This window comes from Eleutherodactylus coqui, chromosome 4 (genome assembly GCF_035609145.1).
Source record: "Eleutherodactylus coqui strain aEleCoq1 chromosome 4, aEleCoq1.hap1, whole genome shotgun sequence".
In the NCBI taxonomy this organism is placed as follows: domain Eukaryota; kingdom Metazoa; phylum Chordata; class Amphibia; order Anura; family Eleutherodactylidae; genus Eleutherodactylus; species Eleutherodactylus coqui.
The window spans coordinates 265,883,376-265,908,684 of record NC_089840.1 but is presented as its reverse complement, the minus strand read 5'-3'; the positions used below and the strand labels follow the sequence as shown (position 1 = coordinate 265,908,684).

At 49.1% G+C, this 25,309-nt stretch overlaps 3 protein-coding genes across 3 annotated transcripts in view; 1 reads left to right on the top strand and 2 right to left on the bottom strand.

The window, feature by feature from the left end:
- Nucleotides 1-3,266: 3,266 nt before the first annotated feature.
- PHB2 (prohibitin 2) lies at nt 3,267-9,521 on the bottom strand. The gene is made up of 9 exons (XM_066601244.1): nt 9,402-9,521; nt 8,001-8,130; nt 7,849-7,933; nt 7,065-7,144; nt 6,154-6,338; nt 4,340-4,469; nt 3,838-3,941; nt 3,567-3,644; nt 3,267-3,381 (listed from the first exon to the last, which is right to left on the bottom strand). Exons 2-9 carry the CDS (start codon nt 8,125-8,127, stop codon nt 3,301-3,303), a joined length of 870 nt encoding a protein of 289 aa, XP_066457341.1. The 5' UTR covers nt 8,128-8,130; nt 9,402-9,521; the 3' UTR covers nt 3,267-3,300.
- A 38-nt stretch (nt 9,522-9,559) lies between these two features.
- On the top strand, nt 9,560-17,049 carry EMG1 (EMG1 N1-specific pseudouridine methyltransferase). The gene is made up of 6 exons (XM_066601245.1): nt 9,560-9,726; nt 10,403-10,504; nt 12,916-13,057; nt 14,400-14,458; nt 14,919-15,068; nt 16,876-17,049. Exons 1-6 carry the CDS (start codon nt 9,604-9,606, stop codon nt 16,987-16,989), a joined length of 690 nt encoding a protein of 229 aa, XP_066457342.1. The 5' UTR covers nt 9,560-9,603; the 3' UTR covers nt 16,990-17,049.
- Nucleotides 17,050-22,447: 5,398 nt separating this feature from the next.
- CLSTN3 (calsyntenin 3) overlaps nt 22,448-25,309 on the bottom strand; it is a 44,583-nt gene continuing 41,721 nt past the window's right edge. The window contains exons 17-19 of the mRNA XM_066601242.1: nt 25,082-25,214; nt 24,810-25,000; nt 22,448-23,361 (exon numbers count right to left, since the gene is read on the bottom strand). Coding sequence (XP_066457339.1) covers nt 23,287-23,361; nt 24,810-25,000; nt 25,082-25,214 — 399 coding nt within the window. The 3' untranslated portion in view covers nt 22,448-23,286. The remainder of the gene's footprint in view (nt 23,362-24,809; nt 25,001-25,081; nt 25,215-25,309) is intronic.

The window sequence follows — 25,309 nt, the reverse complement described above, 5'->3', positions numbered from 1 at the left end:
GCATGTCCGTGATGTGTGATTCACAGGCCTACTCAGCCCATACATGGTCTCTGCCAGCAGAGCGTATGGACTGTAATGTGTAAACCGGATGCATTTTTGACATCAGAGTTGCATCCACTTTCATTATTATGTTTTTTAAGTCCAAAAAAAAAAACAAACCGCTACCCGATGGTGCAATTGATGTCACTTTTTATTCCCTCACTGCCTCCAGGCAACACCTTTATAAAAAAATTTAAACAAAAAAACCAAGAACTCAGTAAACTTGTACATAAAAAAAAAAACCGCAGTGACAATGGATGTTATTACACTCTTATATGTTATTACACTCTCATAGGCCTACATAGATGATCCTGGTCCATGATACAGGCTAAAATAGGACTTGTAAAAAGGAAAAAAATCTAAAAAAAAACACCAATTTATTTTAATGGGTCCATATTCAAATCAATAAAATATACTGAATATGGACCGAAGATACACCCATGTGAATGGGGCCCAAGACCAGCTTCACACGGGCAAGAGAACTGCAAGAGATCCGTGCGTGACGAGACGCACAGATATGAAGCCCATTCTTTTGAGCGGGTTATACACGAGTGATGTTTTCCTGCGTGGCATCGCGATGCGAGAGCACACACAAGACAGAACATGCTGCGATTTGTTACATCTTGTGTGCGCGGTGCCATGCGGGAAAACATCACTTATGTGTATAACCCTGTTCAAAAGAGTGGGGTTCATATATGTTCGTCTCAACGTAGAAATCTTGCGCAATTTTCCCACCCGTGAAAAGCCGCCTTAGGCAATGGGCATACAGGGTCTGGGAATTGGGCACACATTGAAGAATGTATAGGGGGATGCTCTTACTAGTAGGATTAAGGCAAAGGCAGAATCCAATCCTTAATCAGGGTAATTCTACTAGCTGGGGATCCTCTGCTACCACAATGGGTGGTAATATGAGGCATTGCCCAGATTAGTACACATCTATTGATGGAAGCACCAGAAGGTCCCACTAACCTCCAGCCCAGCTGCACCACCACAAGGAGTATACCATGATCATGGGGTTCTCCCGTAACGATAGAAGGATTCCATCAGGTAGAGAAAGGAACTTTCCTTCATAACCTCCAGAGACGAGGGAGCCCAGCATCTCCTGCGGGAGGAGGACTCCAGGCTTACCCAGTGGCTCCCCGTAGCAACTTACCTCTCATGCCATAAAGTTTGGGAGGGAGGTCTTACTGCCCGCCACCTTTACAGATCTGGAGAAATCCCTGAAAGAGCGGCGGTAGCCGAGCAGCCACTACCTCAGCATTTTCCAACCACGGACGGGAAACATGGACAGAGGTGAAGGGTATCCCCGCCGCCTTTAAAGAGATCTGGGAGGTTCCCGCTTCCTGTCTGGATGGGAGGTCTCTCACCGATGCAGTCATGGGTGTAAGGGGAATATTTTAATTACATGCACCAACAATAAAAGAAAAGTATGCGGAGACTTCAGAACAATTCTGCCACTGTCTAAAAAGGTTGGTTTGGCCTCGATGTTCTGTGTTTGAAGCAGCGGATGTCTTTGCATTACTTTTTTCTAATTCCGCCAAGTAACTTTGGAGATTATATAATCACACACACTGCAGTCGTTGTCCTGGGACAAGAACCCTTCCCTTTAGTGGATGCATGTTCTATTAGTCACCGTCCTGGGACGGGCCATCTACTAATCCTTTCTATTCTCCTACATAAACCACAAGTATACAGTTAGGGGGCTGAAGCATCATCTCCTTCATTATAGCTGTGTGACAGCAGCCTCTAATCACCAGTAACTATCAAAGGAGTTTACGTTCCCCTCTGAAAAGCTTGTGTGGGCGGGTCCATTACATAGGAAAGAACTGACTCCTTTAGATAATCTAAAGCCAAGTAAATCCCAGGCGGTCAGAATGAAGTCACATGACCCAAGAAAAAAAAAAAAGAGGCCAGGAAGTTTTCAGAGAGAAAGAAATAACCTACCAACATATATACTGGGGGGCTAGCTGCATAAAGAATGGAGGAGAAAAAAAAACAAAAAACACACAAACATTTCCCCGGAGTGGTGCCTTAACATTAATGAAAATTTTCCCAGACTTTGAATATCGACACACAAGAAGCGTGGGGTGCAGATCACTGGGGCGCTGCAGCCCTAAAAACAAAACAAGACGCTCATGTTAAGTATCTGAATTTTTTTTATATAAAGTTCACACATGATCGCGCCCGCCCTGCCAGGGACAAAGTCCAGTCAGCGTCATCCCGTTCAGGTTCATGTCAGCGCAGCACATATCCTGCTCCACAGCGACGGTGAGGACAGGCTTAGATCATTCTGGGGGTTAGGGGGCTTGGAAGAATTACTGGAGGTTTTGGTCAGCGCTCATCATTTCTTGCCTTTCTGTATTACGAGGTTATCACTGCAAAAGAGGCAAAAAAAAGTGTGAGAGTCAGAAAAAAAAGTGACAAAAAGACAAAAAAAAAAAAAAAATATGCAGCGTCCTGCCAAAGTATTCCAACACCCCTCCCAGTTACACCATTGACCATCAATACAAGCAGCCGATCCCCCGCCTGAATTCTCTGACATTAGAACTCAATCCGTGGTTCCCCCATAGTTCTAAAATGAAATATAAACATATGACACGTCCAATACAGGACTTGGGGACTCACCTCGCTCTGCGGGATTCACATCATTCAGGTAAGAAGAGCAAAAGGAAAAAAAAAAAAAAAAGAAACATAAAAGTTAGTATGTCATAAAACCCACAAACGAGTATGCACCTAGGCTAGTTTCACATGGGTGAGGGAGATATGGGGCGGTGCATCCGTCAGATATCGCCTTCGCCGTCCATGTGGAAAGCCCCGTGGATGCGAGGGGGTTCTCTTGTGAAAACAGCCTTGCATCACTGCTGGGACAAAGGGAATTCCCCGCCGTGGCAGAGAATCGCAGGGTTCTCCCACTGCTTCCAATGGGGCCGGCGCTGCTGCCCCCGCTGAAGACAATGGGCGATATTGCAGGAAGATAGGAGAAGATGCGATGTGTTTCCTGCACAGCATTGCATTGCGGTGCCATGCAGAAAAACCATCGCTCATGTGTAGGATGTATGACCCCACTCATATATATGGGCGCGATTCTCTCAGCCATGTGAAACCGGCCTTAGTGTGCGTTACATATGTTCACTTAAGTAGAAGCGTATTAAAGAGACTCTCCGGCCACGGACAAATAAAGATGGCCGCACCAGCTTCTCTGACTGCTTGATGCACACAGCGGCGGCCACAGAAACTACATGTTATGTGCAAGAGTCGTCCTCACCTGGTGAAGGTGTCATCCTGCAGGTTGAGGACCAGGTTGTCAGCGTTCAGATAGACACGGTTCTGGGATGCAGCGATCTGAAAGACACAGGGAAAGGTCACCTTCGAGAAAGTAATATCCCTTCATTACAGCGGCCCCTAGTGGTGGAGCATATTTGTATGTTCTACCAGCAGAAAGCAGGCACCTGGTTATCCATAGAACTTTATTACTGCCCCAGGTGATCAGCACCAATTCTGCCATGAGATGCGCACGCACTACTCACCGTCTTTGCTATGCTCTGCGCCGCACGGATCCGCCTCAGTTTCAGGTAACCGGGGTTTTTACCGAGAGCATCACCAATGTAAAAGGCGGTCAAGGAAAAGGAAAGTAATAGGATGGCAGCCATTATAATTATCTGGTGTCACATTAATGGATGGACCCCCTCCTCCCATCCCCCCTCCCAAATAGATGCTTCCATCATGTCCCCCAGCTCCGTTATGAGGAAGCCGTTCTATGAGAGCGGATGATGCGTTCTGTCTGGTTTTGAAGGATATCATCTTGGCAGCGGTGGCTTCTCCTTCAGCCTGGACAATCTTCTGTTTCTGGTCCTGCTTGGCCTTCTCCACCAAAAACTGAGCTCGCTGTGCCTCCTGCTGAGCTGTGGGAACAGAGAAAACGCATCAGAAACCCTCGTAGACTCGCCATTGATGCGCCTTGCGGGAACATGAACTTCATCATTTATCCTTACAGGATTAGAGCTTTGATTTTCTGATACAGAGCTCCAAATCCCCTGCAAAGATAAATGATAAAGTCATGATGGCCCGCAGCCACCACTAGGGGGAGCTCACTGAAGATGGATCACTGAGTTCAACGGGAACCATATGAATTCGTATGCAGGGAGTGCCCCCTAGTGGTGATTTTATCATTTATGTCCATCTCTGCAGGAGATATGGAGCTCTGTATAATAAAAAGACACACTCCTACCCCTGAACAGATCTGTTACGAAGCGACCCAGCACAGTGATAGGTGGGCTGTGAGGTTCCGGAGGTCACTTACCCACTTGCTTGGACTCGACAGCTGCTGTGTATTCTCGGCTGAAGCTCAGCTCAGTGATGGCCACATCATCCAAGATCAAGCTGAAATCCTTTGCTCGTTCTGTTAGCTCCCGACGGATCAAGAGAGAAACCTGTGAGAGACAGAAAGCGCATGAGGGACCACTGTGATATAAGGCAGGGAGGCCTGTTATAGTAATAATATATGTATTCTATTGTGTGTGTGTATATATCATAGGTTTCTCACAGCAGCCTAGGCAAACACGTGTGTGTGTGTGTGTGTGTGTGTGTGTATATATATGTATATCTACCTTCCTAGTAGTAAATGGTTAACTGGTTCAATATTGTACACTGGTGTGTGTTGGATTCTTGTGCGGTATTTCCCACACACCGTTCCCAGGACTTAGCACTGTCTCCAGATTTGTTTCTCACGAGAAACACCTGGGATGCCCACAGCTCATAAGGGGAAGGGGGGGCTGCTCTTTACCTCTTCCCTTGGATTCCCTGGTCCAGGCAGGGATATTAATAAGTCTATTTTAGTTTCGGTTCCTAGAAATTTCGTGTTTAGTAGCAACATACACCTTAAGGCGTTAACATATGTTAATCATTAGAGTTATTACATACTAAGCCAATCATGAGTTATGATGTTGGGGGCGTACATTTGTATTACTGCATCATTTCCACTATATCTGTACCGTGATGTTAATAATAAACCAGAAGGATACTGATGGTTGACCAACATGGAGTCCGACTCCGTGACCTTGCATGCATGTAACATCTCATAATAATTTGGAGCAGATAGTGAAAGTCTGGAGGAAAACCATTGATTTTCCTATAACAGGGCCCATTCACATTTTTTGCACATTGAATGAAATTGGCATAGTAAGACGCAAGTTTCGTTATGCAGATGGGTGCAGTCACTGAATTACCAAAATTGCCCATTAAAGTCTATGGGTGTGTAAGAAAAACGCAGTGACCACGCAGTAACATTTACATTTAATGCGGGTTTATTTTGCGCACCATTTCGTCGCAAAACAGACATCCCTTGGGCCTTCTTTTTTGTATGCGAGAAAATGGATTGCAAACGGATGTAACGCGGACAAACGCAAGAAACACGTAAATATACAGACAACTGGAAATGGTGCATTTTTCACAGAACCAAAAACTGTACAAGTCTGTGCAAATGAGCCCCGATATGTGTGGAGCAAGATGTGCATCCTTCAAATGCTTCCTTGTCACAGAATCTAAATACTTCAGGACAACCATTCTGTCTTCCCGGCCTCATTCCCCATCACTGTGCACCCACAAATTACTTCCCCTGAAGGCAATATACGAGTTCTGTTCACCAATTTAAAGGGATGATGTTTTGGCTCTAGAAACTCCTGGCAATTAACCAATACTACGATTGCATCTCAGATGGACCCCGACGGAGCACTGCAGGGGGTTCCTCCCCGCCGGCTGCCTATTTAGATGAGCCAACTCTGATCGCAGTAGTTGCTAGCGGCTGTCAGTATGGAGTGCGATAGTCTCCCAAGCCTGTTCCATACACGCTATGCGACTGCATGATGTATATTTATGTGATGTGGTTGGGAAGGGGTTAATTTTCACACCTCCCTTTACAAACAAAATAATGTCCTGTGTGCACCCACAAATTCCTTCCCCTGTCCTTACACACGTCACCCCTTCCCAATCTTTCCTCCTCTGATCGCACCCTTTGTTGTAGCAAAGGTAAACTGACAGCCTTCTCAGGCATCTTCCTGACAACTCTGTGCCGCCGAAGCCCCTCCAAGGAGTCCCAACCCCCACAGGCGACATTACCTGGGCTCTCTGTGTGATGAGCTGCGACGCATTGAATTTGGCCACCACGCTCTTCAGGACTTCATTAACAATGGAAGGCAGGACTCTCTCATCGTAATCCAAGCCGAGCCGCTGGTACAACTGGGGGAGCTCGGAGGCCAAAGGGCGAGACAGAACACGAAGGGTGATGTTCACCATCTGCAGATCTGGGAGAGAAGACGTCACGTGTAAATCTACATACAATGTGCTGGACACGGCTGCGCATCACGTGTACTACCGAGGCCAAATATAGCATTGCACACAATCATAATCAAGGTTTTACTCCAGTCACATCCAGAGCTGCAGTCACTAGTTTGCTGCTGGAGTCGATGTGTACATACATTACTTATCCTGTACTGATCCTGAGTTACATCCTGTATTATACCCCAGAGCTGCACTCCCTATTCTGCTGGTGGAGTCACTGTGTACATACATTACTTATCCTGTACTCATCCTGAGTTACATCCTTTATTATACCCCAGAGCTGCACTCACTATTCTGCTGGTGGGGTCACTGTGTACATACATTACTTATCCTGTACTGATCCTGAGTTACATCCTGTATTATACCCCAGAGCTGCACTCACTATTCTGCTGGTGGAGTCACTGTGTACATACATTACTGATCCCGAGTTACATCCTGTATTATTCTCCAAAGCTGCACTCACTATTCTGCTGGTGGAGTCACTGTGTACATACATTAATTATCCTGTACTGATCCTGAGTTACATGCTGTATTATACCTCAGAGCTGCACTCACTATTCTGCTGGTGGAGTCACTGTATACATACATTACTGATCCCGAGTTACATCCTGTATTATACTCCAGAGCTGCACTCACTATTCTGCTGGTGGAGTCACTGTGTACATATATTACTGAGGGACCCTTCTCACCTTTGGACCCTGTTGGGGAGGAGATTTTTCGGGGTTTTGCTCGGATATCGTAGATAATTGGATACTGGAACCAGGGAAGTCTGTAAAATACAAAACTCGTTAGCCGGTGATAAAGGAGGAAACAGAGTGAGGAGCTTTCACAAGTGCTATAATGTTTCCTGACAACCCCCTTGCCGGGAGGACTCCCACTCTATCACCATGATGTAATTGCGCCAACTACCTGAGGCCCTTGACCTTATACTACATCATGGTGCAGGAAAGGGTTAAAGAAGTGACCATCAAGAATATGACCACCGATGTAAACACTTATTTATTGCTCCAACATTATATAAAAAGAAGTAACTCTGCAAATAGTCTAACGAGCTTCTGTCGTTTTGTGTATGCAGCTGCTATGCTAACCTACGCGTTTCCATGGTTACAAACAAACCAGAAGTAACCGATGCTGCAGTCATGTGTTACTCCATCTGTCTAGACTTCCTGATAAACTACAGGTGGTAAGATAGGAGGCAGATGGGAGAGAGGAACACAGGGGGGCAGGATTAATTACACGAGGCTTGTAGTCTGTAACCATGGAGACGCATAGGTCTGTATTGGAGCTGTATGCACAATACGGTACTTGTAATCAAGACTGCATGCAAAGTCGCTTCATTTTTCTCATTTAGGCTGTTAGAGTTTGGAAAGCCGGGGGACCATCCGGCCGCCATGACAGCTCTATCACAGGGTTGTCCCTCGGAAACACCAGAAGGGATATCCAATGGTGGCATGCCTTGGCATCAGCCCGTACCTGAAGTGAAGCCCCTCGGCTAGGATCGTGTCCTGCTGTACCCCCCCGATGCGGTTGAAGAAGATGGCTCTGTGACCGCCCTCCACTGCGGAGAGAGACAATGGTGAGACACTGCGCAGGCAATGGAGGTCTCTAGCGGAGGGGGCACTTACCTGTAAAGACAGACTCCCTGACGGCATAGGCGACGGCACCGGCACCCAGCAGCAGCTTCAGACCAGTGCCCAGACCCCGGGGCCCGGCGGGCAGACGGCCAGCAAAGTCCTTCAAGTTCTGAGCCATAATCTGTGGAGGGGAGACAAGAAAAAAAAGTTTGGAAGTTTATGAAGAGCGTTACATTGTTAATATGTTTTGGGGTTTAATTTCGCACCATTTTCAAAATCTCTGCTTGCTGTCAGTGAAAGAAAACGGTTCAGACTATCGCTAAAAGCACGCGGCTCCTTATACAACATATGCGCACCTCCAAGCGGCAGTCTCTGAATGGACTCATGAATGTTACCATTTACTAACAGCAAGCAGAGGTTTTGTAAACAAGGTTTGATTGGCAGAAGGTGCGACCCCCAACCATCGACGACTTTCCATAAGTCTGTCTAGACCGGATGCAATTGAAGCAAACCCTCGGCTGCGAGTCGTGGATCTGACATATCTGCAGATGGATGGACGTTTTTCAAAACCCGATTCACTACAGCGGCAGATAGCGCTGAAAGGAGGTCCTGGGAACTGTCCTGGCCAATCAGAAGTGCTGAGAGGGGTCACATGACTGTTCCAGAGCCCCTCTCCCCTGGCATCTCATAGAGCCGACGGGGAAGTGATGTCTGATGGGAAGCTGAAGGGTTACAGCCGGTTACATCAGACGGAGATCACATAACGGGAGGAGACGGATTCTACGAGAGGGGCGGGGCTGACACGAAAGGGGCGGGGCTGAGATCTTAAAGGGGTATTCCAATCTTGGCACGTTATCCTGTATCACATGCCAATTGATGGTGGTCTGACGGATGGGACCCCCACCGATTCAGAGAAAACATCACTGATACGTGCCAAAATTTCAACGGCAATTGCGTGGCGCTCAAGTCTTCGACGACCGCTCGGCCATCTCCAGCAGATCCCATTAAAGCGAATGGCGCAACTGTGAAACCACCGCTACCAACGTATCCGGGCGCACAAAGGGGCGATTTCTCTAAGACGGTGGGGGGTCCCAGCGGTCGGACCACAGATAGAGGTTCTCCCGTCTCGGCCTGATGAAGGACAGACGAACGAGAAAGGCGGCGAACGGCTGGCGCAAAAGTGGTGAATAACTGTCCGAAGTCATGTGATCAACCATACGCTGCTATCTGTAGCCGACCGCTGCGGTCCGACACGGCGAACGACCCGGCACGGTTTTTATTCCAAACCACAGTTCGCCAAAATCAGAGAGTGTAACCCCAACCGCTAACAAACCCCCTCAATACAAGCAAGAATGGTACAATCCTAACAGTAAGGGCCGGATAGGTGAGATACCCCCAGCACAGCCGTCCCTGCAGCTCACATACATGACACACACATGTACAGCAGCTCACCCTTCTCTTCTGCTCCCTCACGTGTCCGCTCCTGTATGTCAACCCCGGCAGTAGAAGGACACCGGAAGTGTGTCTCCACCTGTCAGCTCCGGCCGGCTACTTCTCCCCCTGCGTTATAGTTCCGCTGCTTCCGCGTCACGTGACCCGCCGCCAACCACAGCATGGCAACCGGAAGTCGCTCTCTTTGCCATCCACAGCAGACATGGCGGCGCGCAGGGAACACACGAGTGTAAATCACACGGAGGACGAAGCGCCCCGAGTAAAGCGGCGGAAAGACAAGAGGCTGATCGTGTTACTGGAGGGGGCGAGCCTGGAGACCGTGCGGGTAATGTGTGCGGAGGACTACAAGTAGCAGCAAGATCTCGGCTGTTGCTGTGGGGCAGCTGTAGGTGGTGGCTGGTTAGGGGGCTGTGTATAAAGTTGGCATTGCACATCCATAGACCCCCATAATCGGTGTAATGGTTTGGTCTAGTTCTTTGGATGCTTCTGAGTTTGGCACGTTCCATTACAGGCCATGGGGGGGATGGAAACAGCTGAGTGAGTGGGATCCTATAGTCACCTATGTCTAATTCATATTGTACATGCGGGGACTGTGAGACGGGGACCGGGTCTCTTATCGATATACCGTGTGCTATATAAGGAGGCGTGACACAACCATGTGACTGCGCAGTCTACGGCCCTCGCGGACATGCAGGCGGTCTGTGGAAGATGTGGCCTTATTGTTGTATTGACTGTAGAATGTCTAGAACTGCGGTCACCGACCTGCGACAATCCAGCTAGGACTTCCAGCGTGCTGGGGCAGTGAGGACATGCTGGGAGTTGTAGTTCTGCAGCTGCTGAAAGGCCGCAGGTTGAATACTGCTGGTCTGTGTGTCGCCATCTTCATCTTGCGGTGCCCGTCAGGGTCTCTTCCCCTTGACCATACGGATTTTTGCTGGCGATGCCCCTTTACGGATGAATTTCAGTTCTGCTTCTCTAAATCTGTTTTTTTTTCTTTTCAGGTGGGAAAAACGTACGAATTGTTAAATTGTGACCAACATAAGAACGTGCTGGTGAAGAACGGGCGCGACCCCGGCGAGGTGCGGCCGGACATCACACACCAGGTACTGACGTCACGGGAGCCGCAGAGGGGGTGTGACCGCCGGGTGGGGTGCGCTCACACTGCAGGCTCTGCCTCACCGTTTCCACATGACATCCGCCTGTAAATCCGGCTATGCCGCACATTTCTGCCGCGGATCCGCACACGGATTTCGCATTGTCAATGGCGCAATCAGCATGTGGAATTTCCGATGTGGTTTTCCCATGAAGTGCCGTCCCTTCACGCGGATCTGCGCGGAAATTCATTAAAAATGTGGTAAAATAAGCGCAGATTTCTGCTGCAGATCTACAGGTGGAATCTGTGTGGTGAGTTCGATGGCGGATGTGAGGCGCCCTTGGGGCACGTTGACGCGGCCGATAATCATTTGGATTTCCGCGATCCAGCGAGAAAGTGAACGATTATCGCCCAGTATAAATACATGCGCCGACTGAACGGCGAGCGAGAACTGGTTCACTTCTTGGTCGCCGTTACGTCTCTGCAGGCATAAAACTGACGCCGTGTAAACAGGCAGTCGTTTATCTATGAAGCGCTGCCTGTTTACTGTGAATGGAGGCCGGCGGCCGGAACGTTCCCACCCCGCTCTGCTTACATTGTACCCACCCAACGGGTTGTTCCGTGTAAAAGGGCCCCCTGGGGTGTATGGACGTTGTGCAGAGGAGGCCTGTGCTCGAGGTTGCCCTCTACTAGTCACAGTGGAGAATTGCTGCTCTGGAGCGCTCAGTGCAGCCGTGAATGACATGATCAACCCCTACAGGGGGAAGATGCAGGTAATTGAGGGTTGCAGCGATCTCCAGCAGCTAGTGATCTATGTAAGGAGGATTTCTCCTGTCCGTGGGGCCAGCCGCATAGCTTTGCAGCTGTTCTTTTTTTTTTATACTTGCCAACATTCCTCTATACCGTCTCTTTTTAGATTTGGCTCCCAGTGCTGTGAATGTGTCAAATGGGTGGTCTTTACCGCTAATTCAAGTCTGACATTATCCATTAATAGCAGCGGGGACCGCCCATTTGACACATTTAGGCTGGGTTCACACGGGACAGAATTTCTGCACGGCAATTCCGCCCGCAGCTCCTGATCCCGGGATTAGCTAACAAAGTGGATGAGATTTTGCAAAAATCTCGTCCACACGCTGCAGCCAAGCCACCCGAAAACTGACAAGCGACGTGGAATTCAATTCTGCAGCGTGTCAATTATTTTGTCTCTTCCGCAGCGGCCTCTCTCCTCTCTATGGGAAGAGAAAGCCACAGCGGAATGTCAACGGCGAAACTGCTCCAAAACACGCGGCTTAAAGGCCATAGGTTGTGAAGCTGCGCTTTTCCAACGGAAATCTCACAGGTTTTCTTTTGCGCCCATTCAGCTAGAATTCCGCTGGAATTCCGTCTCGTGAGACCCCAGCCTTACAGCAAGGTAGGGGAATCTAAACAAAGGAGAGGCATTGCTGGAGTCAATGGGGCTGTGACTACATTGGCCCTCCTGACATGGGGGCAGGATGGGTCCCCTCTAACGATGTTTCTTAGGGTTGTGAACTACATGAAAACTTTTTGTACTTTTTCTTCTCCATTTGCAGCTACATTTGAAATTTGGGGGATTTGCTGTTGTTAGAGAGAAGTGCATTGTGGGAACTCAACTGTAGGGTTACATGTGTGACAGCAAGAGTTAAAGGGACATTAACTTTTCAGACCACTTCTGCGCATCTACTAACTTGTGTTGGTCTCATTATTTCTGTAATATAATTGCAATAACAATGTTGCTTTACCCCCCTGTAAATCACATTTGAAGTGGCTGCCACTAGGGGGCTCCCTTCCAGCTTCTCTGCAATCCATTCTCTGTCATTAGGTGTAGAGCTTTTGTAGTAACAAGGACATTATTCATAGCGACAGGAGGGAAGTGCTGTCTTCACAGGCATCTCCCATGCACTTACAGGCTGCAGGCCGACAGATCTGCAGACACTGTGATAACCATCTTCACAGTCTCTGCTTCTCCTGCTATTACAGCGTATCTGTCTGTGCATTCACTACACACACATTATAGTGGGTTTATTAACCGGTTGGCCAGAATGTCTCTGAATGCCTGAATCGTCATGGGAAAGCAGAGGGGCTAGCGTTCAGATACTGCGTCCTTGCTGATTGGACCAGAGACAGTGCAATGCAGCATTTGAATTAAGGGCAAGGTAACCAGGACAGTGAACTACTGGCCGATTACTAGGTTTGCTACACACCTCCTCCCTGACAGTAGAAAGCAGATAGCAGAAAAACAGGGAAAACCATCTGAAAATCAGAACTTAAAGACATGAAACGGTGCAAACAGCAGTAAATCCAGTGCTGGTTGCAGTCCGGTCACCACTTCCACGTTTGGCTTGTTGTGCAGCTTCCGCCCGGTATATAACACATTAGTAACGTGCGTACTGCTCTCCGCAGAGTCTGCTGATGTTACTGGACAGTCCTCTGAACCGCGCCGGGCTCCTACAGGTCTATATCCACACACAGAGGAACGTGCTCATCGAGGTCAACCCACAGACCCGCATCCCCCGAACCTTCCCCCGATTCTGCGGCCTGATGGGTAAGTAGTAACACACCGCCGTCACTCTCTACATCCTGTGATGTCGTGATTTGCGCTCTGCATAGAAATAAAACCTTTAAAACCATTTTTAAAACATTCGGTCTGCGCAGAAGTTCCTTTTATGCGTTCCTGGAGTGCTTCCTGTTGGGTCGCACTTACATGTGGAGCGTTGTTTGTGGACTTCCGCTGCAGACTCCATGTTTGACACTTCATCCCTTTCCAACCACATAATGTAAATATACGTCTTTCGGTTGTGAAGGGTGTAGGGAGTCCGCTCCATACCCCGCGGCTGTTTTTGATAAGCTAACGGCTGCCTTTATATGCCGCAATAGGAGTAATCGCTCCAATCACAGCAGTTAACTATTTATATGCTGTGATCAAAACCATGTGTCTGGAAATCCAGCTGGAAACTACCATTGCGTCCCCATCTGGATGTAATCGCAGGATGCAGATCGTCTAGCATGGCTGCCCAGAGCCAAGTGAAGCCCCCCCAAGGGCTGCCATACATGGATGCTTATTATGCCCTGCTGAAGTATTGCAGTATATAGTACAGGTGGTCACAAGTTAAAGTCCACAATGGCAACAAAAAAAGATGAAGAAAAGTTTTTTTACACTTTCAAAACCGTAAAAAAGAATAAGAGTATTGAGTTCAATGTCCTAAACCACGCTACATAAGATGCCGACCCTTGGAGGGGTCAGCCATAGTTTGCTAGTGGTTATGCCGCTGCACACAAGTCGTCCATCGCGAAGCGCAATGAGTTGGCCCGTCTACAATGGTGCAAGGAGCGTCCTCATTGGACAATTGACTACTGGACAAACATTCTGTAGTGATGACTGCCACTACTCCTGCTTCACATCACATGGAGGTACCTGGGTGCGGAGGAGTCTGAGGTTGTGTTGTGCCAGCAGTTAAGTACGGCGGAGGTTCTGTTATGGCCTGGGGATGGTGTACATGGCACAGTCTCGGTTGTAGTCACAAGACCCATGAACACGGAGGTGACCCGGACATTCTAGACAATAATGTGCTGCTGACAATGTGACAATACTCTGGGAATGGTCGGCCAAATTAAAAGGTTTCTTGCTCATAAAACTTGATGACCCATCCATTTTCACTTCAGTGGGAGCTGTGGCTGCAATACCTTGCTGAGCCACCGCACAATGTATGGCGCTGTTTGCTTCCTGCTCTGTACACCGTGATAGTGGCCCCGGCAACAACTGATTGGCCGTGGCCCATCTCTGATCATTTATTGATGACCTAAGAGCTGGAAAACCCCTTTAACAACTCGGTGGCACCAAACAAAAGACAAAGTTTACAAACTTTATTCTGCTCTGTTTCTTTTAGTCCAGCTGCTGCATAAGCTGAGCGTCCGAGCTGCTGATGGGCCCCAGAAACTCTTAAAGGTGAGAGTGCATGAATAACATTTGGTTTACAATGACGTTTCTGATAATCCAGAATATTCTGGATCACTGGACAGGGATGGCCCCCGTCTACAACGGCCCAGTAATAAGGCATATGCACAGGGTTTCTCTTTGTAGGCCATCTCTTTAATCTTTCTCCTCGGTCTTCTGATGATCTGTAAACTGTGCCGCTATCGATTTCCAGAATTTCTGGACTGTTAGATGGCTGATTAAAGGATGATGGTAACAAATGTTATTGTGCTTTTACCATCCCATCTCCAGAGTCTCACCCCATCCAAGTGAGATTACGATCTCAGACCTCACCAATCTGCTTAAAAAAGCAGTCACAGTGCTGCTGTGTTTGCCACATGCCTTTCATGTTTTGCCCTTGTGCAGCGCTGTGCATACAGTTGTGGCCGTGTCCGGTACTGCAGCTCAAGCAGTAACTTTTTTTTTTTTTCAGGTTATTAAGAATCCGATAACGGATCACCTCCCCGCAGGATGTGTGAAGGTCGCCACCTCCTTCCAGGGTGAGAACCTCCAGTGTGTGCGAGATCTTGTCCCCTCCGAGGAGCCAATGATGATCATAATCGGAGCGTTCGCACATGGCTCGGTGAGTCTTCAGTCTGTAGGATAAATGTCAGATGCAAATGCAGAAATCAGCAAGTGTAATGGATACAATTAAAGGAACTGTCCAGAAACGGCACCACACCTGTGCACAGGTTGTGTCTGGTATTGCAGATCACCCCAACGAAGCTGAGCTGCAGTAGTGCTAGTTTTGCAAGTAAGCAGCCATGTTTTTCTACTTCTGAACTCTTTAATCAAAAATGTAGCTTTCCTTTAAAAATCAGTCTTACCCGGGAGTCGGCTGATAGACAGGGTGACCATGTGATCCATGGTGGCACCAAGTCCATCATGGCATTAACCAATCTATATGATAGAAGTTTTCCAGGTCAGGCGCCCTCTTTCAGGATAAAAGTGCAATACACATGAAGACCACCAGATGGTGCTACATGTGGACATTCCTGGATATAATTGAACAAAGCCCTCCGCTATGAAAGTATTAATGGGGTTGTACCAAAAATATAAAGTGATTCCCTATTCACAGGATAAAGGATAACTATGGGAGTTGGGGCGGGGGTTCGACCGCTGAGTGCTTGTTCTCTGCCCTGCTCATGCAGCGGCTGTCCGGACCCCTGTTCTCAGGATCGGTGGGAACCCCACCTCTCAAAGGATAGGGGATAACGTTAGATTTTGGTACAACCCCCTTAAGTCTGTACAAGTTTTCACTCTTAGGACGTAGGCCAGAATGTTTCCATTCACTGACAGCAAACTCAAATCTTGTATATACTAAAGAATTGAAGCCCATTTACTACTGCTGTCTGAAAGCTGGACAATAGAAACTCAGACACACGGCAAGATTTATAGACCCTTTTACGCCAGTTTTAAAGTTGCCTTTAAGTTTTTGCACAAGTGGGGTTTGCACAAAAAGTTGTGACTCTCCCTCCTTTTGCGCCGCTGGCGCCACTTTTGAAACAAATACACCTGGGTGGTCCTTGTCCTGAGGGGGCGTGGCCACTCCGGGCTGACATATGTATAATTTACAACAGAAGCTGGTGTAGATTATACCAGTCCGTGGACTGCAGGCCGTCCTGTTATACTGTTAACCCTTCACCGCTGCAGGATGTAAGTTTACTTACTGGCAGGAAACGTGTTCCTGCAAATGGATGTAAACTGGCGTACTAAGGGCTTATTTACACGAGTGTATATCCGTTGGGTTTTCACGGCCGGACAATATACGCTTCCATCTAAGCAGTCCCCCCCCCCCCCCCCCCCCCCCCCCTCCACTCTGGCGTTTGCAATGGGAGGGGGCGGGGTGGAGCTAAGCTCCGCTCTGTCCTGTCCACTCCCATTTCTGGCTAGGGACAAGGGAGGGGGGGGGGGAGCTTAGCTCCACCCCATCCCGCCCATTCCCATTGCAAATTGCTTGGAGGGAAGGAGGGGGAAGGAAAAAATAGTACCCCCCCCCAGGGAAAAGATTATATGTATATGCAGAATAAGTTGGCGCTATACAACTACAGATATAATACTACTTTTGGTATCGTTGTAATCAGACCAACATGCTGAAATGATGTATCCTGTCATTTATCCTACATGATTACCGTAACATCGTTTACAGAAAAGTGTCGGTGCTGATATTGTTTCTTTCTTCTCTGCCCCCAAAATAAATGTAATATGTACCAAAAAAATGATACAAATAAAATCTACCGCTCGTCATGCAAAAACGCCATATTGATGGAAAAATAAGTCATGGCTTTTGAAATGCAGCAATGTAAATCCCGGAGGGGCTGGGACTTGTTGTCCTCCAGCCTCTCTCATATCTTCCTTATCCTACAGCATATATATTCTTTTTCTTGCAGGTGAATGTAGATTTCTCGGAGCGCTGCGTGTCCATCAGTCGGTATCCGCTGTCCGCAGCTCTGACCTGCGCCAAGATCTGCACCGCCTTTGAAGAAGTGTGGGGGGTGGTCTGAACGCGGCGCTGCTGCTCCCGTGTATTATACTGTTTGTGTTATTAAACCCTTTATTTGTAACCGCTGTGTATGTAGATGCTGGGAAAACCAAACAGACCCGAATGCTGGTCGGTATAGGTGTTAACTAGAGATGAGTGAACCTACTCGGCCACGCCCCTTCTTCGCCCGAGCGCCGCGATTTTCGAGTACTTCCTTACTCGAGTGAAAAGATTCGGGGGGCGCCGTGGGTGAGTGGGGGGGAGAGGGAGAGAGAGAGGGCTCCCCCCTGTTCCCCGCTGCTACCCCCCGCTCCGCCCCGCCTCCCGGCGCCCCCCGAATCTTTTCACCCGAGTACGGAAGTACTCGAAAATCGCGGTGCTCGATCGAGTAATTACTCGAAACGAGTACGTTCGTTCATCTCTAGTGTTAACCCTTTGTATCAGTGATCGGCGACCTGTGACTCCTCCAGCGGCTGTGAGACTACAACTCCCAGCCGGCATCTGACAACTCCAACTGGTCTCCGATCACGGATGTCATCTCGGGCTCACGCACAATAGTGCTAAAGAAAAATAGTCCGTTTAGGGAAGGCAAAGAAAGGGCAAAATGATTTATAACTTTCATTTCTATAAACGCACCGGAAATGCAATACAATCCTTCCAGATCAGAACAAGAACATGTAGCCAGTTAGTCTTCGTCCTTTAGGCCCAATGTCCACGGGCGGATCTGATTTGTGGAATCCACGTGGGTCACCCATAAGGAAGCACAGGCGTCCGCACATGAATTGAAGCATGCAGATTTGTTTTGCGACCTTTTTGGTCTGGAAAACAAGTTGTGGTTCTCGCACGGACGACTTCCAATGGAAGCTGTCTGATCCGCGGCCCGGCCATCATTGAATTGCGGATGGGCTGTGGATTCTGGGAGAGAGCAGAAGTTTAAAAAAAAAGAAAAAAAAAAAAGAAAAATTCCACTGTGCATGTGCGGTGGTGGGCCGCTTACACCCACAGTGAAGAAAATAGAAGACCTGGACAGGCGAGCAGGAGACTCAGACGGGTAAGCACTGTCCTCGGCCGCAGGCAGGGTGGGATTCCGCCCGCAGGGGGCTCCCGCACGTGGAATCTGATCCGCCATGGATATGAGGCCTTACAGAAAGTAAGGCTGCCTGTCCACGGGCGTTGCGCTATCCTGCGGCGGATCTCCGCCGTGGGAGCTGCCGGCCGGGGGCAGGAGCCAACAGGTGGATCATGCTGCGATTTGCCGTCCGCGAGCGGAGAATCGCAATGATTCTCCGCTCGTGGACAGGACGGCTGCTTTCACTGCGTTCCCCGGGGCCGGATTATCGCCGCGGGGAACGCAATGCAAACTCACCCGTGGACAGGAAGCCGTAAGAAAAGGGAGTTTTGGGCTTTTTACAAAACAAACAAACACCGTACTACTGCATTTTTCTATAAACTTAAAAATCTTAAGGCTGGGTTCACACAGGGCGGATTTGCCACGGTTTTGCCGCAGCAGATCCGCCCGCGGCCGCTAATCTCGGGATTAGCCAGCCATGTGGACGAGGTTTCTCAGAAATCTCGTCCACACGGGACGGCTAATCCGCTGCGGTAAATCCGGTTGAAACCGCGGCTGCGGCCGCAACGGTTTCCAAAGAGTGAGCATGTCTGTTTACTTTTCCTTTTTTGTTTATTTACGTCGCGGCCCCGCTCTCCTCTATGGGAACGCCGGCCGCAACGGAAAAGCATGCGGCCGAGCCGCTTCAAAGCCGCCGCGGTTCTCCCGGCGGAAATCTCGTGGTTTTTGCTGCGGCCAAACCGCGAGATTTCCGACGGGAATCCGCCCTGTGTGAACCCAGCCTTAAAGCGAAAACCAGTCTCCGAGTGCCTGATCTAATATTTATGTTATGGCCAAGGTTTCTGAGAACTGCTTGACCTCTGTGTTGCATGGAGTCTACCAACTTCTGGCCCCTCCAGTCCAGGAAGATCATACGTCCCACGGTCCTTCGGTGATAAGTAGGTCCAACCCTGCGGTATGAGAGACGCCCCACCGCCATCCCCTACTGTCCTCGCAGTGTACTGTGTCTGCAGGTCAGTACTTGGGGGGTCATCTGACATACAGCTTGTGGCGACTAGACCCAAAAAGCACCAAGTTGTTTTCATCAGTTGATACAATGTTGCACCATTCATTGTGTTACTTTGCACATGTTAACCCATTCAGGACATGTCTTTTTTTCAGCGATGTTACTTTGCGGGGAGTTCTCTCCAGTAACTTGGCTTCACTTAATCATCTGATTGTAGCAGGACTCCCGGGGAAGTTTACATCTTCTATGATCTTTCTGGAGGTGACTTTTAGCCGAGTCTCTGCCATTTTGGTTATTCTTCCATCCATTCGCCCAGTAGTTCCCAGTCCACGTCTTTCAAGTTTGGTTACCACTTCAAGGCATTAGAGATCGTTCTCACTGAGCCGCCTATAATTTGTTTTTCCCTCCAATCAGAACAAAGTCTGCAACGTCCGATCTTCACCAGTATTTCAGAAGGAGGTGCACTATAAGGCCTCTTTCACACGGGCGCTGTGGGCACGCATGAGAGGGGCGCACAGCGAGCGCTTCTATAGGAACCAATGGGTTCACGTGGACGAGTGTTAGACAAGCAGAATCTGTGCATCTAACAAAGATAGGACATGTGAGTGCAAGCCTGCATGTCCGCCCCGAGGTGCACAAAGATAGGACATGTGAGTGCAAGCCTGCATGTCCGCCCCGAGGTGCACAAAGATAGGACATGTGAGTGCAAGCCTGCATGTCCGCCCCGAGGTGCACAAAGATAGGACCTGCCCTATACCTGCATACACGCCTATGGGAGCCGGAGAGCACGCACCTCCGATCGTCTGAACAGGCTACTTCAAGTAGCTTACAATCGCCCAATCCCGCGATCTTCAGAGCAGTGTAGTCGCGAGCTGGGCACACCGCGGGCGGACAGCGGCCGTGTGGAAGAGCCCTAACCCATATGTGACATTTTTCCGCCCTCCTACCTTAAATAAGGGCATAACTTAACCCCTGCTATTCTACAAAAATAATAACTTTACCAATTTATCTCCTTCCAACATTACAGCATATAATAAATAACCAGAAGGGTTGTTGATCCGGGGATTACTCTGGCTAAGGCTTCTTTCACACGAGCGCATATCATCTGGCCTTTTTCACAGCCGGCCAATATGCGCTGTGATCTGATGCATTGGATTCCAAAGCATCAGATCACTTGGGTGTATTACTGAGATGTAAAAGCGCCCGGCCGGGCCAATATAGCGTCGGGCGTTTTAAGGTCGGGCCCAAGAGATAGTCCCGGAACTATCTTTTGGGCCGGAATATGCTGCCGCTGCATGGGCTCCTATGGGGCTTGGCTGCTAAGCTTCCTCACTCTGTTCTCCTCCTCCCCACCCCACCCCACCTCTAGTCTTCTCCTCGCTAGTTCTGTACAGTGGAAGGGGTGGAGCTAAACGCCGGCCCTTCCCGTCTCCTCCGATTGATGGCTATGGACAAGGGGCGGGATGTGGGTGGAGCTGAGCTACCGCTCTCTTCCCGCCCCTTGTCCATTACCATCAATGTGAGGGGGCGGGCCTCCGCATAGCTCCGCCCTCCCACTGCAAAGAACGAGGGAGGAGGAGAGATGCCCCCAAAATTACGTAAATTGGCTTCTGCCCACTGGGTATCTTGTTTGCCTTCCTCTGGATCAACAAGGGGGAAGTGGAAGCAGGCTGAACTGGATGGACATTTGTCTTCTGCCTGCCCAACATGCTACGTTACTTACTGCTATTATTTTGAAAACTCCCCTTCCCGTTAATGCCTCCATGCCTCCCGCTGAGCGGCTCGTCATGATTGTTGGGTTTGGTGTTTCTCTAAAGCTCTATTGACACGGAACGACTGTTGGACAAATGATGCCTGCCACTCGTCGCTGTGTGTCTGCGCTCCCATGCTGTCACACGGGAGCTAGCAGAGCTGGCCCGCACACGGAGCGGCCAGCAGGCGGGCCTGGCAGTGCAGGGGATTTGTCTCGCTCCCCCCCCCCACCTCTCCATTGAGATAACATAGCGGCCGTTCACTACTGAACGATGAGCGAACAGCTGATCGTCCATCGGTAATGCTGCATAAAAGATCAGCGATGAAGCTCATCGTTCAGTTTAAACAGCCGCCGTCCAGTACTGAACGTCCGCTCTGTTATGTGAATGGAGGGGGGCGGGGGAGCGAGAGGAGAGAAATACTACCCCGCCCCCCTGCTGGCCGCTCCGTGTGCGAGCCAGCTCTGCTAGCTCCCCTGTTACAGCGCGGGAACGCGGACACACAGGGATGAGTGTTGGGCATCGGTTGAATCGTGGCCCCGTGTAAATGGACCTTAACTCTACAGCACCTACAGGTAAAATACTCGCTATGTATATATATATATATATATATATATATAAATATAAAGTGATATAAATATCACTTCTACCAAAAACTGGGATTTATCATTTTGATGGTGCTGGACTATTTTTTTGAACACACACACACACCCACAACCCCCCCTGATAGTTACTTTCACTTCACCGATGCCAATCGGTCCAGTCAGGGAGCGGAAGTGATTGTGTGTCCATTTCTCCTGCTTTGGTGCAGATGCAAGTGACAACAGGAGCGCCGGAGAGAACAGCAAGACGACTCCAAAGAGGGACTGGAGACACTTCCTCTCTCCTTCCTGACTGACTCTTTTCTAGTTCTGCACCTGCTGGTCTCCTTCTCACCACCGGTACATGAGGCGCCACTTGCAGCCCAATCCGGTTGTACAGGTAGTCCTGCTCCTCCAGGGTGGCAGGATAAGTAATGTGTGTACACAGTGACTCCACCAGCAGAATAGTGAGTGCAGCTCTGAAGTATAATACAGGATGTAACTCAGGATCAGTACAGGATAAGTAATGTATGTACACAGTGACTCCACCAGCAGAATAGTGAGTGCAGCTCTGGAGTATAATACAGGATGTAACTCAGGATCAGTACAGGATAAGTAATGTATGTACACAGTGACTCCACCAGCAGAATAGTGAGTGCAGCTCTGGAGTATAATACTGGATGTAGCTCTGCAGTATGATACAGGGTGTAACTCAGTAATATAACACAATATAAGTATTGCAATGTACAATTTTAGGCCATTTTCAGATCAAAGCACTTTAACTAAACCAAAATCGTGGCCACTTGGTACCTCGTTCAGATATTTGTCTTGCAGTTTCCCCCTGACGCTACGTGATTTCTTGTGTAATCTTACAAGTCTGTGTCTCAGGAACAGGCAGTCTGTTGTACAGCTGATAGACCTGCAGTGCTTTGCTGCTGATATAACGGCATGTACTCTAGTGGTCGCCATCCAAACTGCAAGTCACGTAGTTACTAGACACGAGGCGCCACCACACCTTAATACAGAGGAGATACCAGATGGATTCCCAAAAATAAGACCATCAGAAGCCGTCGTGTTGTCTATATATTTTTTTATATATAGTTTTATATATTTATACCAGAAATCAGTGTTATTTCATTCATTGTCGTGACCCCCATTATCCGAACACCCCCTTCACAGGGGCAGAGACGTGAACGAGGTGGAAGGTGGGGGAGACAGGACTAGGTGGGGGGTTACACTTTAAATAGGAAGAAAAGGAAAGGTCTGGATGGAAAAAACATTTTTTTTTGGGGGGGGGGGGGAGGGGGGCATAGGGTGAGCAGCTTTGGGCCATCATGTCTATGGGTTATCAGCCGTTTTTGAGGGCTTTTACCTGCACCGAGTTATCGCTCTCTCAGTACTTTAGTCTCTGTGGTTAGAGGGAAGCTGGACCCCAGAAATGAGTTGGGGGGCATTTAGTTGGCCAGCAGGGAATCGGTAGCAGCCGCTCAGGGACCTAATGTAAAAACATCACATGAGACGATTACAAACACGGAATGGAGGAGAGGAGGCGGCGGCGAGTTTTCCCCTGAGAAATGATGACGTAAACGTAGGGGGGGGCATCCGGAATGACAGACATTGTGGACGTGATACACAACCCAGCCAGCGTCGGGGTGGGTGGCACTCTTCAAGAGACAGCCAGGCTGTGACACACACTCCAGAGAGAGGAGAAGTTGGTGGGACATGTCCCAGGCTGAGTGTCTATATGCGTTGCACTCATCACTTAGAGTGTCGGAGAAGTAGCACAAGAGCGCAGTCAGACGTGGCACACACCGCACAGTTGTGTCAGGATGTGGCATACACACCAGACGATGGTGGGGATGACACATAAGCGAGAAGTACACAGATGCACGGCTGTTGAAAGCAATGACTCTCAACGCGACTCCTCCTCGGGGTCCTCCTTCTCCGAGGATTTCTGTGCTGAGACCAAACTGCGAGACTGCAGAGACTAAAAGGGAGAGGAAAATGGAGAGAAGAATCAAGCAGGTGCAGGGGGATACTTTAAAAACAGCATACAAGGACTATTAAAGGGGGTGTCTGGGCTTTTACTACTGATGGCTTCTCCTCAGGATAGGTCATAGTTGATCAGCAGGGGTCCACCGCTCAGGATCCCTGCCAATCAGCTGATCGCCGGGCTGCCTCAGTTTGGACAGCGCTGGAAGCAGATAGTGCTGTCTGTATTGCAGTGGTCCAGGTTAGTACTACAATAGGGTTGCCACCCGCCTGTAATTCACTATAGAGGACTGTGCCGGTATTTAGCTTTTAGTGGCCGGTATAAAATAATGATGGCCCTTTCACGCTCTTTGCTTTCCGTTTTTTTTTTAATAAGGGGGTAAAAAATGGATCAGAGAGAGAAACCCAAACGGAGCCAAGATTCCGGTGTGAAAGGGTCCTTAGCTGGTGTCGGCACCTCCAACGGGGCAGCAACCCTGTTAACAAATGCTATAACTCACTGTGAAGTACCCATCAGATGCCACTGCGCTGCTAGAGGAGATCCTCACTACCCCCTCCAGACATCTTCGCTTCTGCAGTCGGACAGGAACTTCTCAGTGAGTTATAGCGCTTAATGATGTGCTTTCTGCCTGCTCAGAGGTTCAAAGCTGGGGAGGGCACTTAGAGGGGCACTGGGGTCACTAAGGGGTGCAGTATTACTACTGGGGCCACTGAGAGGGGGCCCTATTACTGCTGAGATTACTAAGGGGGGCACTAAAACTGGGGACGCTGAAGGGGGCCCTATTGCTACTGGGGTAACAGAGAGTGCGATACTATAGGGCCACTAAAAGGCAGCACTATAACTACTGGGGTTACTAAGGGGAGCCCTAATACTACTGGGGCCGCTGAGAGGGGTCCCTAATACTACTGGAGTTACTAAGGGGCCACTAAAGGTGACCTTACGGCTACTAGGGCCACTGAGAGGGGGCTGTTACTGCAGCCCCCGGAGCCTTTGGTGCGCTCCCGCTGAGTCCATCCTGCAGTACAGCGCTGCTTGCCTGGGCTCAGACTGAGTCGGCTTGTACATCCCGGCTGGTCCTGGTTACCATCCGAAATTCACAGACCCCACACATTACATGCGTTATTCTCAACCGTGAAAATGGGACATGCATTTATTTTTTTTACAAGTCCGTTTTTCCGTGCAAAGGACCGTTCGTGTGAATAGCCTCATAGGCTATTATGGGTGCGCAGAACTATACACAGACCGCACACGGCCATATGAATGGGCCCTTAGAGCTGTGTGAACAGAGTTACGGCAGGACGGGTTTCCAGTCTCTGAATGAAACCTATACTGTTTCCATTCACTGTCAGCAAGCAGAGATCTTGAAAATGGTGAAGAATCACAGCACAAAGCAGAGTTTTCCCTTCTACAATGATTACACTTTCTTGACCTCATCTACTCACCTCCATTGGGTTCACAGTTATGGTCATCGCAGAGTCCTCCCAGAATGGGTCACGTTGATTGGCTGCCTCTAGCTCCGCCCCCTCGGAGCCCCTTTGCCTCACATTGTGTATCCTCGAAAGCCCCAGCGTAACAATCAGGGCCAAGAAACCGATGCAAACAACGATGATTACCATAGCAACGCCAGGAAATACTGCAAAGAGGAGATGATCATTATAAGGCTGAGGGTCACCCCGGAGGACACGGACCATGTGTGCCACCAACTGCTACCAACCTGAGCTGCGATTGGCGCTGACCAGTGCGTGGCCAGATAACTCCGCAGGGGCCTGGTGTACGTTGTGAATAAACTGCTGAGCAGATAGGAGGTGACTGGGCGAGACGGCGTGAATCCCGTGTAACACGTCAAGCTGCAGCAAAAACGGGAGAAGGTCACACATGTAGGGTCAATAACTTTGTCTTCCTGATCTATGATGAGATCACAATCCATAATCATTATGTACAT

Coding starts and splice junctions, on each gene's coding strand:
- PHB2 (XM_066601244.1), bottom strand. CDS start 8,127: ATGGCTCAGAACTTGAAGGACTTTGCTGGCCGTCTGCCCGCCGGGCCC. Junction 6,339..7,064: donor CTCCCCAACAGGGTCCAAAG/GTGAGAAGGGTC, acceptor CTTCTCTCCCAG/ATCTGCAGATGGTGAACATC. Junction 4,470..6,153: donor TCATCACACAGAGAGCCCAG/GTAATGTCGCCT, acceptor TGTCTCTCACAG/GTTTCTCTCTTGATCCGTCG.
- EMG1 (XM_066601245.1), top strand. CDS start 9,604: ATGGCGGCGCGCAGGGAACACACGAGTGTAAATCACACGGAGGACGAA. Junction 14,459..14,918: donor GGCCCCAGAAACTCTTAAAG/GTGAGAGTGCAT, acceptor TTTTTTTTTCAG/GTTATTAAGAATCCGATAAC. Junction 15,069..16,875: donor GAGCGTTCGCACATGGCTCG/GTGAGTCTTCAG, acceptor TTTTTCTTGCAG/GTGAATGTAGATTTCTCGGA.